This window comes from Oncorhynchus mykiss, chromosome 15 (genome assembly GCF_057628025.1).
Source record: "Oncorhynchus mykiss isolate SJ-2025 chromosome 15, ASM5762802v1, whole genome shotgun sequence".
In the NCBI taxonomy this organism is placed as follows: Eukaryota; Metazoa; Chordata; class Actinopteri; order Salmoniformes; family Salmonidae; genus Oncorhynchus; species Oncorhynchus mykiss.
Genome location: NC_143036.1, coordinates 72,811,781 through 72,830,478, shown reverse-complemented (window position 1 = coordinate 72,830,478; position 18,698 = coordinate 72,811,781). Strand labels below are relative to the sequence as shown.

The 18,698-nt window shown below is 44.1% G+C and overlaps 1 protein-coding gene across 1 annotated transcript in view; it reads right to left on the bottom strand.

Annotated features, from left to right (window-relative positions):
- The window catches only part of LOC110490712 (protein kinase C-binding protein NELL2), a 107,818-nt gene that overhangs the window by 75,603 nt on the left and 13,517 nt on the right, over positions 1-18,698 (bottom strand). Inside the window, 5 exon segments of the mRNA XM_090201117.1 lie at positions 265-347; positions 661-733; positions 2,283-2,379; positions 9,257-9,430; positions 15,563-15,713. Coding sequence (XP_090057243.1) covers positions 265-347; positions 661-733; positions 2,283-2,379; positions 9,257-9,430; positions 15,563-15,713 — 578 coding nt within the window.

Sequence of the window (18,698 nt, the reverse complement as noted above, 5' to 3'; positions counted from 1 at the left end):
CAGAACATCAGGCGGTGGTGTACACGGCTGAGCAGCTGTCCACAGCTACACCATTACTCTACACTAATGTACCGTACATTACACAAAGTAGGAGTTGTAAGAAAAGCTAGCATGTCGACCAGAGAGACACAACAGTAGGGTGGATCTCAATCGTCTACAAGTGGCCTCCTCTCCTCTCCCTTCAAATCAATGCAGATGGAAAGAAGACAAGGAGAGGAAACCACTGTAGACGACTGAGGCACCCATTGTCTTATGCTATAGTACCTTGCTGGAGGTCTTGGCTAAGACATCCTGCAGCTCCATGATCTTCTGCACCAGCCCATGGAAGTCATTGCAGGTGGGGCAAGCTGAAACACAGGTAAGTCATGGTAATGTAATGTTGGCATGATAGTTCCATTGTCAATGTCCATGTAACTGTACTGGCAAGCATATTAGAGCTATACTGTAAATGCATGTGTAGCTGATGTTGCCTTTGTGGGCATCTCATTTTAGATGCAGAGTTTCCAGACTTTTATAGAGGGTTTACAATAATGTACATGTCAGCATGTTAACATAAGAGGTTTCAGACTTTTATAGTGGCTGTACAATAATGTACATGTCAGCATGTTAACATAAGAGGTTTCAGACTTTTATAGGTACTAAATGTAACTGTTCTCTTACTGCGGTTGAGGTCTGGACATTGGGAGATGTAGCCTTGAGGCATGACGACCAGCTGAACATCCTGCATTATACCCTGTAGAGACAGTGAGAGACGGGAGGAGGAAGAGAAAGGGAGAAGGGGAGAGATGGAGAGAAAGCGAGAAGGGGAGAGAGTTTGCGGCAGAATAACAGAGAGAGAAAGGGAGGAGAGAGAGAGAGGTTTAGACAGAATAACAGAGAGAGAGGGAGGAGAGAGAGAGAGGTTTAGACGGAATAACAGAGAGAGGGAGGAGAGAGAGGGGTTTAGACAGAATAAAAGAGAGAGGGAGGAGAGAGAGAGAGGTTTAGACAGAATAACAGAGAGAAAGGGAGGAGAGAGAGAGAGAGTGGGAGAGGTTGACCTCAGAGCATATCTATGCAGGATGAGTTAGCCTAGCTGAGCTCTATGAGTGTGACGTTAGCTGACAGTTGGAATCACTAGAAGCTGATGACACAGAGGTACAGAACCAGCTACCTGACAGTTGGAATCACTAGAAGCTGATGAGACAGAGGTACAGAACCAGCTACCTGACAGTTGGAATCACTAGAAGCTGATGAGACAGAGGTACAGAACCAGCTACCTGACAGTTGGAATCACTAGAAGCTGATGACACAGAGGTACCGAACCAGCTACCTGACAGTTGGAATCACTAGAAGCTGATGAGACAGAGGTACAGAACCAGCTACCTGACAGTTGGAATCACTAGAAGCTGATGACACAGAGGTACAGAACCAGCTACCTGACAGGTGGAATCACTAGAACCTGATGAGACAGAGGTACAGAACCAGCTGTACCTTGTCATACCACCCTGGATAACTGACCTCTGCCCTGAGCCTGCCTGCCGTTCTGTACCTTGTCACACCACCCTGGATTACTGACCTCTGCCCTGAGCCTGCCTGCCGTTCTGTACCTTGTCACACCACCCTGGATTACTGACCTCTGCCCTGAGCCTGCCGTTCTGTACCTTTCAGACTGCTCTGGATTACTGACCTCTGCCCTGAGCCTGCCTGCCGTTCTGTACCTTTCAGACTGCTCTGGATTACTGACCTCTGCCTAATCCAATTGAAGGCATGTTTCAAATTCTTGCTTGTAGTGAAACTCCCAAAATCATATCCATCCGTTATACTAATTTAACGCAATGGTTGTGTGTGGTCATAGATTGATTTCAGCGCAGTTTTGATTGGGACAGTGCCATCGTGTTGCTTGAGACGTGCCAAGGGCCTAGCCGCCGAAAGTAGGGGTGCTGAGGGTTCTTATTTGGGGAGAACCCTGGCATAGTGACGCAGCCAAGCCGGCAAGGTGGCGCAGCAACAATCTTATTTGGGGAGAACCCTGGCATAGTGACGCAGCCAAGCCGGCAAGGTGGCACAGCAACAATCTTATTTGGGGAGAACCCTGGCATAGTGACGCAGCCAAGCCGGCAAGGTGGCGCAGCGCCAATCTTATTTGGGGAGAACCCTGGCATAGTGACCGTATCTTGATTTTAAACTCTTTCAATGGGCACTTCCAATTTTTGCAGTATTTCCCAGGACACTCTGGATACATTATTCTCAGTATTGAAACTTAGTAGATTTTCAGGAAGATATGAATCCCTACAACATACCTTGAAGTATCCATGGGCCTGGTTCCTCTGTCCGAGCCAGATGGTGGTGTCAGAGGGAATGTCCATAGACGGATTCTCTATCACCCTCTCATAGATCCTAGAGGACGAGAGGAATACAAGGAGATACTATACTGTTTATACACAGAGCAGACTGCAGGAGAGCATACTGTTTATACACAGAACATACTGGAGGATAGAATACTGTTTATACACAGAACATACTGGAGGATAGAATACTGTTTATACACAGAACATACTGGAGGATAGAATACTGTTTATACACAGAACATACAGGAGGATAGAATACTGTTTATACACAGAACATACTGGAGGATAGAATACTGTTTACACACAGAACATACTGGAGGATAGAATACTGTTCATACACAGAACATGCAGGAGGATAGAATACTGTTTATACACAGAACATACTGGAGGACAGAATACTGTTTATACACAGAACATACTGGAGGACAGAATACTGTTTATACACAGAACATACTGGAGGATAGAATACTGTTTATACACAGAACATAATGGAGGATAGAATACTGTTTATACACAGAACATACTGGAGGATAGAATACTGTTTACACACAGAACATAATGGAGGATAGAATACTGTTTATACACAGAACATACTGGAGGATAGAATACTGTTTATACACAGAACATACAGGTGGATAGAATACTGTTTACACACAGAACATAATGGAGGATAGAATACTGTTTATACACAGAACATACTGGAGGATAGAATACTGTTTATACACAGAACATACAGGTGGATAGAATACTGTTTATACACAGAACATAATGAACAGTTACTCATTCAAATAGATGACAAAATGTTTCCTGCCCTGCTTTAGGAGACACAACAGCAGTACTACCCAGGGCTGTAGTTCTTCACTCCCAGCCCTGCTTTAGGAGACACAACAGCAGTACTACCCAGGGCCGTAGTTGTTCACTCCCAGCCCTGCTTTAGGAGACACAACAGCAGTACTACCCAGGGCCGTAGTTCTTCACTCCCAGCCCTGCTTTAGGAGACACAACAGCAGTACTACCCAGGGCCGTAGTTCTTCACTCCCAGCCCTGCTTTAGGAGACACAATAGCAGTACTACCCAGGGCCGTAGTTCTTCACTCCCAGCCCTGCTTTAGGAGACACAACAGCAGTACTACCCAGGGCCGTAGTTCTTCACTCCCAGCCCTGCTTTAGGAGACACAACAGCAGTACTACCCACGGCCGTAGTTCTTCCCTCCCAGCCCTGCTCATGTTCAGCCTTCCACAATAACACCTGCTTCACCAGATCATCAAGACCTGGATGATTGGTTTATTAGCTGACTCAGGTGTTATAGTGCTGGGTTGTTACACCATCCCGCTCACCATTGGCATCCCTAACACTTCCAACACCCCGACAGCGTCATGGTGCAAATAATACGCAGCATCATCTGGATCTGTGTGCAACAAAAGTTCAACATTCACCTTCTGCTACCGTTTCTGGCACGCCGTCTACACATACAGTTTGACCCATACGTTCGATAAATCCAACATATGCACCACACAGAACACACTGCAGCTGCCTCTGCAATGCTGTGCTGCAAGGCATATGCAGAGTTTCATTGGAAAGTCTTTCTGGTGTACATGAATGTCTTTCTGGTGTACCAAAACGCAGTGACGCTGTCGGTGTGTTCCAAGCGTAAAGCACTGGTACCCTAAAGGTATTCTCTCTCCCTCCATTCACGACAACCCTTTCTGCTCTCTCTGTGTCTCTCAATTCAATTCATGTGCTTTATTGGCATGGGAAACATATGTTAACATTGCCAAAGCAAGTGAAGTACACTACCATTCAAAAGTTTGGGGTCACTTAGAAATGTCCTTGTTTTTTAAAGAAAATCCATTTTTTGTCCATTAAAATAACATCAAATTGATCAGAAATATAGTGTAGACGTTGTTAATGTTGTGAATGACTATTGTAGCTGGAAACGGCTGATTATTAATGGAATATCTACATAGGTGTACAGAGGTTCATCATCAGCAATCATCACTCCTGTGTTCCAATGGCACGTTGTGTTAGCTAATCCAAGTCTATCATTTTAAAAGGCTAATTGATCGTTAGGACAAGTACATTAGAGTGTCTAGTTTGAGAACACCAGTCTCAACGTCAACAGTGAAGAGGTGACTCCGGGATGCTGGCCTTCTAGGCAGAGTTCCTCTCTCCAGTGTCTGTGTTCTTTTCCCCATCTTAATCTTATCCAGTCTGAGATATGGCTTTTTCTTTGCAACTCTGCCTAGAAGGCCAGCATCCCGGAGTTGCCTCTTCACTGTTGACGTTGAGAATGGTGTTTTGCGGGCACTATTTAAAGTTGAGGACTTGTGAGGCATCTGTTTCTCAAACTAGACACTCTAATGTACTTGTCCTCTTGCTCAGTTGTGCACCAGGACCTCCCACTCCTCTGTGAAGGGAGTAGTACACAGTGTTGTACGAGATCTTCAGTTTCTTGGCAAATTCTCGCATGGAATAGCCTTCATTTCTCAGAAAGAGAATAGACTGACTAGTTTCAGAAGAAAGTTCTTTGTTTCTAGACATTTTGAGCCTGTAATCGAACCCACAAATGCTCATGCTCTAGATACTCAACTAGTCTAAAGATGGCTGGTATAATATTTTATTGGTTCTTTACAATTTTTTACAATCGCTAAGACCCATTTCTCAATACTTAGGCCACTTTTTCAAAACTCTTCACACAGTGAGCATAACAGCAGTCTATGTGGGCTAAACTATGGATAATTTTTCATTGCTTTGGCACAAAATGCATTCAATGACTACATCTTTCAATTTCCATGAACTCTTTTCTCACTCAGACACAACCACCACCAAAACTCTGTGTACCTACAGGCCAATTTGCACATGTTTACATACTCTTTTCAAAACTGTTAAACTTAAGTTTAAACCCTAAAATAACACAAAATTGAATAAGACATACATTTCCTACATTTCTACAGTAATACCGTTTTGAGATGTATTCTAAATCTAAAAAATGAAATATTATCAAAACAATTAGACCAACCACAGCTGATTCCCATTGTAGCTGAACACCTACCCAGGTGTTAGTCTTTCAATTTCATTACCATCTATACAAAAGGGGACATCTTAGGAATAATGCTGTACTGTAATGTAAACATGGACCCAGCCAGAGATAGAGAAGTGGCTGACAGAGGAAGAAGAGTGGCTGGGAGAGGAAGAGGAAGAGGGAGAGGAGTACGTATGCATGGTGGAAGAAGACTGAGAGGAAGATCAAGAGCTGTAGTCTCACATGAGATTAGGGCCACTATAATTGATCATGTAATAAATCATGGTCTATCAATGAGAGAGGCTGGTCTGAGAGTGCAGCCAAATCTGCAACACTCAACAGTGCCATCTATTCTGAGAAATGTCCGGCTAAACAACAGGTAAGATGTTCGTTCTGCAAGGGCATCTGACTGAACCGAACATTACAGAAGTCAGTTGAGCAAAGCCTCCAAACCTACTTGTGTGTAATTGTAATTGTTTTTGTATTCCTGCTTAGGACCCAACGGTTGCCTCCTACAGGCGGGAGAGGTAGGATTTTCACTGCTGTGCAGGAAACTGCAATCGTTGATATGGTTATCAGAAACAATGGCATAAAACTCACAGATTCGGGACGAGTGTTGGCAGGCAATGTAAGCATAACAAATATTTCTAGAGTCCTGAAACAACATCAAGTCAGGATGAAGCAGTTGTACACTGTCCCCTTTGAGAGGAACTCTGAGCGAGTCAAGCAACTCAGGAACCAATAAGTCCAGGTAAGATGACTATATAATACAGAACTGGTTTTGAACCAAACCAAACAGGGCAGAGGCACACAATGGCATGTTTTAAGGTATAATACAAACTACCATAATAGCCTAACTCTTATGTTGCCTTGTGGATATATTTTAGAGAGTCATGGAGATTGAAGCCAGGCAAACACCCCACATATTCATCTTTGTGGATGAGGCTGGTTTCAACTTGGCCAAAACACAGCGACGAGGAAGGAATGTTATTGGGAAAAGAGCCTCAGTGGACGTCCCGGGACAGAGGGGTGCCAACATCACAATGTGTGGAGCAATATCCTCTGTTGGATTTCTGTTAGACAAACTGCTAATTGGGCCAAACAACACCGAGCGTCTCATTACATTCCTGGATGACCTCTATGGAAGGGGTGGGTCAGGTGAGGAAAGGGTTGCAGTGAGGCGGAAACGTTTGTAATTGTATGGGACAATGTGGCATTTCACCCCTCCCATACAGTCACAGAGTGGTTTGCAGCCCATCCCAGGATGATGTCCCTTTTCCTCCCACCTTACTCTCTATTCCTCAACCCCATAGAGGAATTATTTTCCTCCTTCCTTACTCTCTATTCCTCAACCCCATAGAGGAATTATTTTCCTCCTTCCTTACTCTCCATTCCTCAACCCCATAGAGGAATTATTTTCCTCCCACCTTACTCTCTATTCCTCAACCCCATAGAGGAATTATTTTCCTCCCACCTTACTCTCCATTCCTCAACCCCATAGAGGAATTATTTTCCTCCTTCCTTACTCTCTATTCCTCAACCCCATAGAGGAATTATTTTCCTCCTTCCTTACTCTCCATTCCTCAACCCCATAGAGGAATTATTTTCCTCCTTCCTTACTCTCTATTCCTCAACCCCATAGAGGAATTATTTTCCTCCTTCCTTACTCTCTATTCCTCAACCCCATAGAGGAATTATTTTCCTCCTTCCTTACTCTCTATTCCTCAACCCCATAGAGGAATTATTTTCCTCCTTCCTTACTCTCCATTCCTCAACCCCATAGAGGAATTATTTTCCTCCTTCCTTACTCTCTATTCCTCAACCCCATAGAGGAATTATTTTCCTCCTTCCTTACTCTCTATTCCTCAACCCCATAGAGGAATTATTTTCCTCCTTCCTTACTCTCCATTCCTCAACCCCATAGAGGAATTATTTTCCTCCCACCTTACTCTCTATTCCTCAACCCCATAGAGGAATTATTTTCCTCCTTCCTTACTCTCCATTCCTCAACCCCATAGAGGAATTATTTTCCTCCCACCTTACTCTCTATTCCTCAACCCCATAGAGGAATTATTTTCCTCCTTCCTTACTCTCTATTCCTCAACCCCATAGAGGAATTATTTTCCTCCTTCCTTACTCTCCATTCCTCAACCCCATAGAGGAATTATTTTCCTCCTTCCTTACTCTCCATTCCTCAACCCCATAGAGGAATTATTTTCCTCCTTCCTTACTCTCCATTCCTCAACCCCATAGAGGAATTATTTTCCTCCCACCTTACTCTCTATTCCTCAACCCCATAGAGGAATTATTTTCCTCCTTCCTTACTCTCCATTCCTCAACCCCATAGAGGAATTATTTTCCTCCTTCCTTACTCTCCATTCCTCAACCCCATAGAGGAATTATTTTCCTCCTTCCTTACTCTCCATTCCTCAACCCCATAGAGAAATTATTTTCCTCCTTCCTTACTCTCTATTCCTCAACCCCATAGAGGAATTATTTTCCTCCTTCCTTACTCTCCATTCCTCAACCCCATAGAGGAATTATTTTCCTCCTTCCTTACTCTCTATTCCTCAACCCCATAGAGGAATTATTTTCCTCCTTCCTTACTCTCCATTCCTCAACCCCATAGAGAAATTATTTTCCTCCTTCCTTACTCTCTATTCCTCAACCCCATAGAGGAATTATTTTCCTCCTTCCTTACTCTCCATTCCTCAACCCCATAGAGAAATTATTTTCCTCCTTCCTTACTCTCTATTCCTCAACCCCATAGAGAAATTATTTTCCTCCTTCCTTACTCTCTATTCCTCAACCCCATAGAGGAATTATTTTCCTCATGGAGGTAGAAGGTTTATGACCACCATCCACATGATCAAATGTCCCTCCTGGACGCAATGAATGTTGGATGCCTGGACATATCTGCAGAAGATTGCCAGGGATAGACTAGGCATGCCAAAAGATTCTTTCCTAGGTGTATTGCCCAGGATGACATAAGATGTGACGTGGATGAGAACCTGTGGCCAAATGCAGAAGACAGGGTTGACTAGCATTGGTACTGTATCTGTATCGGTAGATGGTGTACATACAAATGATTGTATTTTGGAATCACTCAATGCCATAAAATGACATAAAACATATTGAAGCATATTGCATCATGTCTGATACATTCCTGTAATATATACTGCAGTGAATTCTAAACAGTAGAGAGGTGTCATTCCTGTTTTGTAATGTAAACATTGTGTAATGCTACCTGTTGTTAGTGTTGTTTAGGTCGTTGTTTTATGACTGACAAAATGTGCTCGTTGGGTGACAACCTTTGCCAGTGTTCTGGAACAACGAGTTGATTTCAGACATGTATGAAGTGTTTTGGTAGTTTTAGTACATTTTCAACGTGAAATGAACTGCTGTGCCAAGCTGAAAGTTAGTTAGGAGAACTGGGTGAAGAGTTTTGAAAAAGTGACTTAAGTATTGAGAAATGGGTCCAAGCGATTGTAAAAAAAACTGTAATCAGCACAAATGCAAAAGGTTTTTCTAATGATCAATTAGCCTTTTAAAATGATAAACTTGGATTAGCTAACACAACATGCCGTGGGAACACAGGAGTGATGGTTGCTGATAATGGGCCTCTGTGCGCCTATGTAGATATTCCATTAAAAATCTGCCGTTTCCAGCTACAATAGTCATTTACAACATGAACAATGTCTACACTGCATTTCTGATCAATTTGATGTTATTTTAATGGACAAAAAATGTGATTTTCTTTCAAAAACAAGGACATTTCTAAGTGACCCCAAACTTTTGAACGGTAGTGTAAATAATAAACAAAAGTGAAATAAACAATAAAAATTAACATTAAACATTAACATTAAACTCTCTCTCCCTCTCCCCTCCCAGTGCCCACACTCACCTGTTACAGTCGACGTGCAGCACCACGTGGGAGACACTGACGGCCACAGACAGCTTGTGCCAACGGTCGTCTGCCAGGGAGTAGGGGAACCCCTCAGTGTGTTGCCGCTGGTCCCTGGTACGGTAGTGGAGACGGATCTCATTACGCTGCCCACTGCTCTCCAACTCCAGATACCTGGATAACAGACACACTCAATCTATTAGTATCTGTTAGAATGGCTGACGCCTGAGAGGTCATTGCTGTAGGTTTTTCCTTTTGAAACTACTGTTTCTGTGGTACAACGTGTCATCATTCAGAGCACTAAAAAGTGGGACTGAAAAGCTGCAGGGAAAAAGCTGCAGACACATTCAAACAAGTAAATCAACAGTAGTTGCATTGCTCTTAAAACTACAGGGACTACAGGGACTGCAGGGACTACAGGGACTACAGGGACTGCAGGGACTACAGGGACTACAGGGACTGCGGGGACTACGGGGACTACAGGGACAGCAGGGACTGCAGGGACTACAGGGACTACAGGGACTACGGGGACTGCAGGGACTACGGGGACTGCAGGGACTGCAGGGACTATGGGGACTGCAGGGACTACGGGGACTGCAGGGACTACGGGGACTGCGGGGACTACGGGGACTACGGGGACTGCGGGGACTACGGGGGCTGTGGGGCCTACGGGGACTACGGGGACTACAGGGACTGCGGTGACTACAGAAACTGTGGGGACTACGGGGACTGCAGGGACTACAAGGACTGCAGGAACTACAGGGACTACAGGGACTGCAGGGACTACAGGGACTACAGGGACTGCGGGGACTACGGGGACTACAGGGACAGCAGGGACTACAGGGACTACAGGGACAGCAGGGACTACAGGGACAGCAGGGACTACAGGGACTACAGGGACTACGGGGACTGCAGGGACTACGGGGACTGCAGGGACTGCAGGGACTATGGGGACTGCAGGGACTACGGGGACTGCAGGGACTACGGGGACTGCGGGGACTACGGGGACTACGGGGACTGCGGGGACTACGGGGACTGCAGGGACTACGGGGACTGCGGGGACTACGGGGACTGCGGGGACTACGGGGACTGCAGGGACTACGGGGACTGCGGGGACTACGGGGACTGCGGGGACTACGGGGACTGCAGGAACTACAGGGACTACAGGGACTACAGTTGAAAACACTTACAAGAAAGAATTCCTCAATTACAGAGGAGAGTTTACGGAAGAGTTTACAGAGGAGTTTACGGAGGAGTTTACAGAGGAGTTTGTTTACGGAGGAGTTTACAGAGGAGAGTTTACAGAGGAGTTTACAGAGGAGAGTTTACAGAGGAGTTTACGAAGGAGATTACAGAGGAGTTTACAGAGGAGAGTTTACAGAGGAGTTTACAGAGGAGAGTTTACAGAGGAGTTTGTTTACGTAGGAGTTTACGTAGGAGTTTACAGAGGGGAGTTTACAGAGGAGTTTACAGAGGAGTTTACTGAGGAGTTTACGGAGGAGATTACAGAGGAGTTTACGGAGGAGTTTACAGAGGAGTTTACAGAGGAGAGTTTACAGAGGAGTTTACAGAGGAGATTACAGAGAAGTTTACAGAGGAGTTTACAGAGGAGTTTACATAGGAGTTTACAGAGGAGTTTACAGAGGAGTTTACTGAGGAGTTTACGGAGGACATTACAGAGTAGTTTACGGAGGAGTTTACAGAGGAGTTTACAGAGGAGAGTTTACAGAGAAGTTTACAGAGGAGATTACAGATAAGTTTACAGAGGAGTTTACAGAGGAGTTTACATAGGAGTTTACAGAGGAGTTTACAGAGGAGAGTTTACAGAGAAGTTTACAGAGGAGATTACAGAGAAGTTTACAGAGGAGTTTACAGAGGAGTTTACATAGGAGTTTACAGAGGAGTTTACAGCCAGATTATTAATCTCTCTGATTAGAACACCCAGCCAGAGCATTCATCTCTCTGATTAGAACACCCAGCCAGAGTATTCATCTCTCTGGTCACTCTCTCTCTCTCCAGACTGCTAGAGCTAAAACTACACCTGCACCGACAGGTGTAGTTGTGTATGTGTGTGTGTGTGTGTGTGTGTGTGTGTGTGTGTGTGTGTGTGTGTGTGTTAATAAAGCACTGATCCATGAGTTAAAGGAAGATGACAGGTTGACTGTGACCTTAGAGGCCATGTCATCAATACTGTGTCTGGGGGGAGAAAATGTCACAGGTCTTTCTCCAACACTGACTACAGAAAATCAATCATTCGAGATATGCCTCTGTCTGTTTATCCATCTGCAGAAAGGTTTGGAAGTATGGAGGGATGGATTGATGGAGAGATGAAGGGATAGATTGAAGCCATTACATAAATGATTGGAAGAAAAAATAATTAGATAGATAGATAGATAGATAGATAGATAGATAGATAGATAGATAGATAGATAGATAGATAGATAGATAGATAGATAGATAGATAGATATATATTTGGCCCTAAACAAAGAGTACACAGTGGCAGAATACCTGACCACTGTGACTGACCCAAACTTAAGGAAAGCTTTGACTATGTACAGACTCAGTGAGCATAGCCTTGCTATTGAGAAAGGCCGCCGTAGGCAGACATGGCTCTCAAAAGACAGGCTATGTGCTCACTGCCCACAAAATGAGGTGGAAACTGAGCTGCACTTCCTAACCTCCTGCCCAAAGTATGACCATATTAGAGAGACATATTTCCCTCAGATTACACAGATCCACAAAGAATTCGAAAACAAATCCAATTTTGATAAACTCCCATATCTACTGGGTGAAATTCCACAGTGTGCCATCACAGCAGCAAGATTTGTGACCTGTTGCCACGAGAAAAGGGCAACCAGTGAAGAACAAACACCATTGTAAATACAACCCATATTTATGCTTATTTATTTTATCTTGTGTCCTTTAACCATTTGTACATTGTTAAAACACTGTATATATATATAATATGACATTTGGATTGTCTTTATTGTTTTGAAACTTCTGTATGTGTAATGTTTACTGTTAATTTTTTTTGTTTATTTCACTTTATATATTATCTACCTCACTTGCTTTGGCAATGTTAACACATGTTTCCCATGCCAATAAAGCCCCTTCAATTGAATTGAATAGATAGATAGATAGATAGATAGATAGATAGATAGATAGATAGATAGATAGATAAATGGATAGATTGAAGCCATTACATCAGTGATTGGGAAGAAAGAGAGAACGATGTAGGGGCGGAGGGATAGAGGAATGGATGGATGAAGGGATAGATTGAAGCCATTACTAAAAGGACAGAGGAACATCAGAAGGATAGAGGGATAGAATGCTTCCACTGAAGAAAGGACCAGCTGATTTGCTCTGCTTCTCCCAAAGGATTTATTTTCCACATTTAAGATTAAAGAAAATGAAAAAATCCATATAAAGCTGTCCTTGGAGGTAGGAACAATGAAAACGGGGATAAATCATAATCTGACTGTTTAACCTAATATGGACTGTCTTCAGAACAACAACAGAGCCTTGGCAGTGAAGTGCTAATACTACTGTTCAAATGACCTCGTGAAAACCATGCCCAAATCACACACCATAAAAACAATGGCAGGCTGAACTTTATGAGATGACACTTGGGAAATCTTGACAGGTGGTACACAGTCTGATCTGTATGACTGGTTGGTGTAGGTCAGCGTTGTACTGCCGTTACCCAAGGCCCGGACCTTTCAGCTTCTTGCCTCTTTATTACAGGGTCCACATATGGAGTCCAGTGGTGGTTGGTGGAAATTTAAATGGGGAGGACTGGCTCATAGTAATGGCTCATAGTAATGGCTCATAGTAATGCCTCATAGTAATGCCTCATAGTAATGCCTCATAGTAATGCCTCATAGTAATGCCTCATAGTAATGCCTCATAGTAATGCCTCATAGTAATGCCTCATAGTAATGGCTGGAACGGAATTAATGGAATCTCATCAAATGCCTGTTTATTTATACCATTCCATTCACTTCGTTTCATCCTTTTTGGACTTCAACCAGGGCCCTCAATAGTGTCTCTGACTGGACTTCACCCAGGGTCATCTATAATGTCTCTGACTGGACTTCAACCAGGGTCCTCTATAGTGTCTGACTGGACTTCAACCAGGTTCCTCTATAGTGTCTCTGACTGGACTTCAACCAGGGTCCTCTACAGTGTCTGACTGGACTTCAACCAGGGTCCTCTATAGTGTCTGACTGGACTTCAACCAGGGTCCTCTATAGTGTCTGACTGGACTTCAACCAGGGTCCTCTATAGTGTCTGACTGGACTTCAACCAGGGTCCTCTACAGTGTCTAACTGGACTTCAACCAGGGCCCACTATAGTGTCTGACTGGACTTCAACCAGGGTCCTCTATAGTGTCTGACTGGACTTCAACCAGGTTCCTCTATAGTGTCTCTGACTGGACTTCAACTATAGTGTCTCTGACTGGACTTCAACCAGAGTCCTCTATAATGTCTGACTGGACTTCAACCAGGGTCCTCTATAATGTCTCTGACTGGACTTCAACCAGAGTCCTCTATAGTGTCTGACTGGACTTCAACCAGGGTCCTCTATAATGTCTCTGACTGGACTTCAACCAGAGTCCTCTATAGTGTCTGACTGGACTTCAACCAGGGTCCTCTATAATGTCTCTGACTGGACTTCAACCAGAGTCCTCTATAGTGTCTGACTGGACTTCAACCAGGGTCCTCTATAATGTCTCTGACTGGACTTCAACCAGGGTCCTCTATAGTGTCTAACTGGACTTCAACCAGGGTCCTCTATAGTGTCTGACTGGACTTCAACCAGGGTCCTCTATAGTGTCTGACTGGACTTCAACCAGGTTCCTCTATAGTGTCTCTGACTGGACTTCAACCAGGGTCCTCTATAGTGTCTAACTGGACTTCAACCAGGGTCCTCTATAGTGTCTGACTGGACTTCAACCAGGTTCCTCTATAGTGTCTCTGACTGGACTTCAACCAGGGTCCTCTATAGTGTCTAACTGGACTTCAACCAGGGTCCTCTACAGTGTCTGACTGGACTTCAACTATAGTGTCTCTGACTGGACTTCAACCAGGGTCCTCTATAGTGTCTAACTGGACTTCAACCAGGGTCCTCTACAGTGTCTGACTGGACTTCAACTATAGTGTCTGACTGGACTTCAACCAGGGTCCTCTATAATGTCTCTGACTGGACTTCAACCAGAGTCCTCTATAATGTCTCTGACTGGACTTCAACCAGAGTCCTCTATAATGTATCTGACTGGACTTCAACCAGAGTCCTCTATAATGTCTCTGACTGGACTTCAACCAGGGTCCTCTATAGTGTCTCTGACTGGACTTCAACCAGGGTCCTGTATAGTGTCTCTGACTGGACTTCAACCAGGGTCCTCTATAATGTCTCTGACTGGACTTCAACCAGGGTCCTCTATAGTGTCTCTGACTGGACTTCAACCAGGGTCCTCTATAATGTCTCTGACTGGACTTCAACCAGGGTCCTCTATAGTGTCTCTGACTGGACTTCAACCAGGGTCCTCTATAATGTCTCTGACTGGACTTCAACCAGGGTCCTCTATAATGTCTCTGACTGGACTTCAACCAGGGTCCTCTATAATGTCTCTGACTGGACTTCAACCAGGGTCCTCTACAGTGTCTCTGACTGGACTTCAACCAGAGTCCTCTATAGTGTCTCTGACTGGACTTCAACCAGGGTCCTCTATAATGTCTCTGACTGGACTTCAACCAGGGTCCTCTATAATGTCTCTGAAGGAACTTCAACCAGGGTCCTCTATAATATCTCTGACGGGACTTCAACCAGAGTCCTCTATAGTGTCTCTGACTGGACTTCAACCAGGGTCCTCTATAATGTCTCTGACTGGACTTCAACCAGAGTCCTCTATAATGTCTCTGACTGGACTTCAACCAGGGTCCTCTATAGTGTCTCTGACTGGACTTCAACCAGGGTCCTCTATAGTGTCTCTGACTGGACTTCAACCAGGGTCCTCTATAGTGTCTCTGACTGGACTTCAACCAGGGTCCTCTATAGTGTCTCTGACTGGACTTCAACCAGGGTCCTCTATAGTGTCTCTGACTGGACTTCAACCAGTCAGACACACGTTCTTACCTCCATTACATAACAGCACACAAATGGTTTCTAAATCAAGATGTGTGTCTTACCTGTGTTCCGCATGGTGTATGAAGAGGACTGTGTCTTACCTGTGTTCTGCATAGTTTATGGAGAGGACTGTGTCTTACCTGTGTTCTGCATAGTGTATGGAGAGGACTGTGTCTTACCTGTGTTCTGCATAGTGTATGGAGAGCAGGACTCCAGAGTTGAGTCTCTCCTGCTTCAGAGTGGCCAGCACAGTGAACTCTGTCTTGTCTCTCAGCTTCTGGAGCATCACCTCTGCTACATCCTCCTTCACCCTCACGTTCCTCCATGAGTCTGAGGAGAGAGAGAGAGAAAGCAGAGAAAGAGAAAGCAGAGAGAGAGAGAACAGAGAGAGAGAGAGAGCAGAGAGAGAGAGAAAGCAGAGAGAGAGAAAGAGAGAGAGAGAGAGAGAGAGAGAGAGAGAGAGAGAGAGAGAGAAAAGGCAGAGAGAGAGAAAGCAGAGAGAGAAAGCAGAGAGAGAGAAAGCAGAGAGAGAAAAGGCAGAGATAGAGAAAGCAGAGAGAGAGAAAGATCTCTGAATCTTAGTGTTGTTGGTCACAAATGAACATCAAGCGCTGTAGTTCAAACAGGTGCTAAAATTAGAGTTGATCTATAAATGTAACGGCTGTGGGTACTGGAGGAGAGATTTAGGACACACTGCATTATGGTTATCCAACAAAATATAGTACCAGTCAAAAGTTTGGACAAGCCTACTCATTCAAGGGTTGTAAGTAACAACAACAAAAAATCCAAGGACATAGACATATCTGATGTTGGCAGAAAGCTTCAATTCTTGTTAAACAAATCAAAATATATTTTATATTTGAGATTCTTCAAATCCACACTTTGCCTTGATGACAGCTTTGCACACTCTTGCCATTCTCTCAACCAGCTTCACCTGGAATACTTTTTAAACAGTCTTGAAGGAGTTCCCACATATGCTGAGCATTTGTTGGCTGCTTTTCCTTCACTCCACGCTCCAACCCATCCCCAACCCATCTTAATTGGGTTGAGGTCGGGTGATTGTGGAGGCCAGGTCATCTGATGCAGCACTCCATAACTCTCCTTCTTGGTCAAATAGACCTTTTTTTATTTATTTTTTTTTACCTTTATTTAACCAGGCAAGTCAGTTAAGAACAAATTCTTATTTTCAATGACGGCCTGGGAACAGTGCCTGTTCAGGGGCAGAACGACAGATTTGTACCTTGTCAGCTCGGGGGTTTGAACTCGCAACCTTCCGGTTACCTTCCAACGCTCTAACCACTAGGCTACCCTGCCGCCCCAGCCTGTAGGTGTGTTGGTTCATTGTCCTGTTGAAAAACAAATGATAGGCCCACTGAGAGCAAACCAGATAGGATGGCATTCGCTGCAGAATACTGTGGTAGCCATGCTGGTTAAGTGTGCCTTGAATTCTAAATAAATAACAGACAGTGTCAACAGCAAAACACCCCCACACTATCACACCTCCTCCTCCATGCTTCACGGTGGGAACCACACATGTGGAGATCATCCGTTCACCTACTCTGCGTCTCACAAAGACACTGCGGTTGGAACCAAAACTCTCAAGTTTGGACTCCTCAGACCAAAGGACAGATTTTCCACCGGTCTAATGTCCATTGCTCGTGTTTCTTGGCCAAAGCAAGTCTCTTCTTCTTAGTGGTGCACTTTAGTAGTGGTTTCTTTGCATGAAGGACTGATTTACGCAGTCTCCTTTGAACAGTTGATGTTGAGACGTGTCTTGAACTCTGTGAAGCATTTATTTGAGCTGCAATTTCTGAGGCAGGTAACTCAAATGAACCTACCCTCTGCAGTAGAGGTAACTCTGGGTCTTCCTTTCCTGTGGCAGTCCTCATGAGAGACAGTTTCATCATAGCGCTTGATGTTTGTTTGCGACGGCACTCGAAGAAATGTTCAAAGTTCTTGACCTTTTCCGGATTGACTGACCTTCATGTCTTAAAGTAATGATGGACTGTCGTTTCTCTTTGCTTATTTGAGCTGTTCTTGCCATAATATGGACTTGGTCTTTTATCAAATAGGGCTATCTTCTGTATACCCCCCTATCTTGTCACAACACAACTTATTGGCTCAAACGCATTAAGAGGGATAGAAAGTCCACAAATGAACTTTTAACAAGGCACACCTCATAATTGAAATACATTTTTTTTTTTTTTACCTTTTTTTTTAACTAGGCAAGATAGTTAAGAACAGATGGAGATACAGAAAATGCTACTGGATAGATTGTCCTTCAGTCTCAGTTTCTGATAGAGAAGGAGACAGCAACCACAATCACTCACAGGGACAGAGATGTTATACTGTATGTTTCTGAGACTGAAACCATCATCACTCACAGGGACAGAGATGTTAAACTGTATGTTTCTGAGACTGAAACCATGATCACTCACAGGGATAGAGATTATACTGTATGTTTCTGAGACTGAAAATATCATCACAGATATGATATGACAGATATGTTGTACTGTGTGTCCCCAGTTTTAGAGCTGTGGTTATATTGGTTAATTAGTGTCATGTACAATCATTTAACCTTGATGAGTAAGGTCACATGGTCGCTACCCTTTGAGCGGGCTCTCATGTCAATAAACCATCTGTTCGACATTCTATCCTGTACTCTGTTGTGTTCCATATTGAAAAGGAACAGAACCCTGCTCCCTTTAACCGCGGATACAACACCTCACTTCCAGTGTATCTACAGAGAGAGTGAGAGAAGGGATTGGAACCACGGGAGCGCCCTGATCTCTGGCTGTCTTTTGTTCTCCCTCGGCCGAACCTATCTCTCCATCCTTCCACCCCTCTATCCTCAACTCACCTCCCTCTATCCTCTCCTCAGACATCTACGCTCCTTTAATGGAACCATCAAAAAGAGATGAAGGGAGTGTGTGTGTGTGTGTGTGTGTGTGTGGGGGGGGGATGCATGCAGGGAGCCGTGACACGATTCAACCGCTTCACACTGACACCAGCTACATGGTCTTGTACGACATAAACACAGCATCTACAGCTGGTGAGAACAGGCTCAAAATACCTGGGGAGAAAACAATGTGGTCTGTACGGTGCATTCGGAAAGTATTCAGACCAGAACATTTATTAAATTGTTTTGTTTCTTCTCATCTACACACAATATTCCATAATGACAAAGCAAAAACAGGTTTCTAGAAATTTCTGCAAATGTGTTAAAAATACAAAACTGAAATATCACATTTACACAAGGATTCAGACCCTTTACTCAGTACTTTGTTGAAGCACCTTTGGCAGTGATTACAGCCT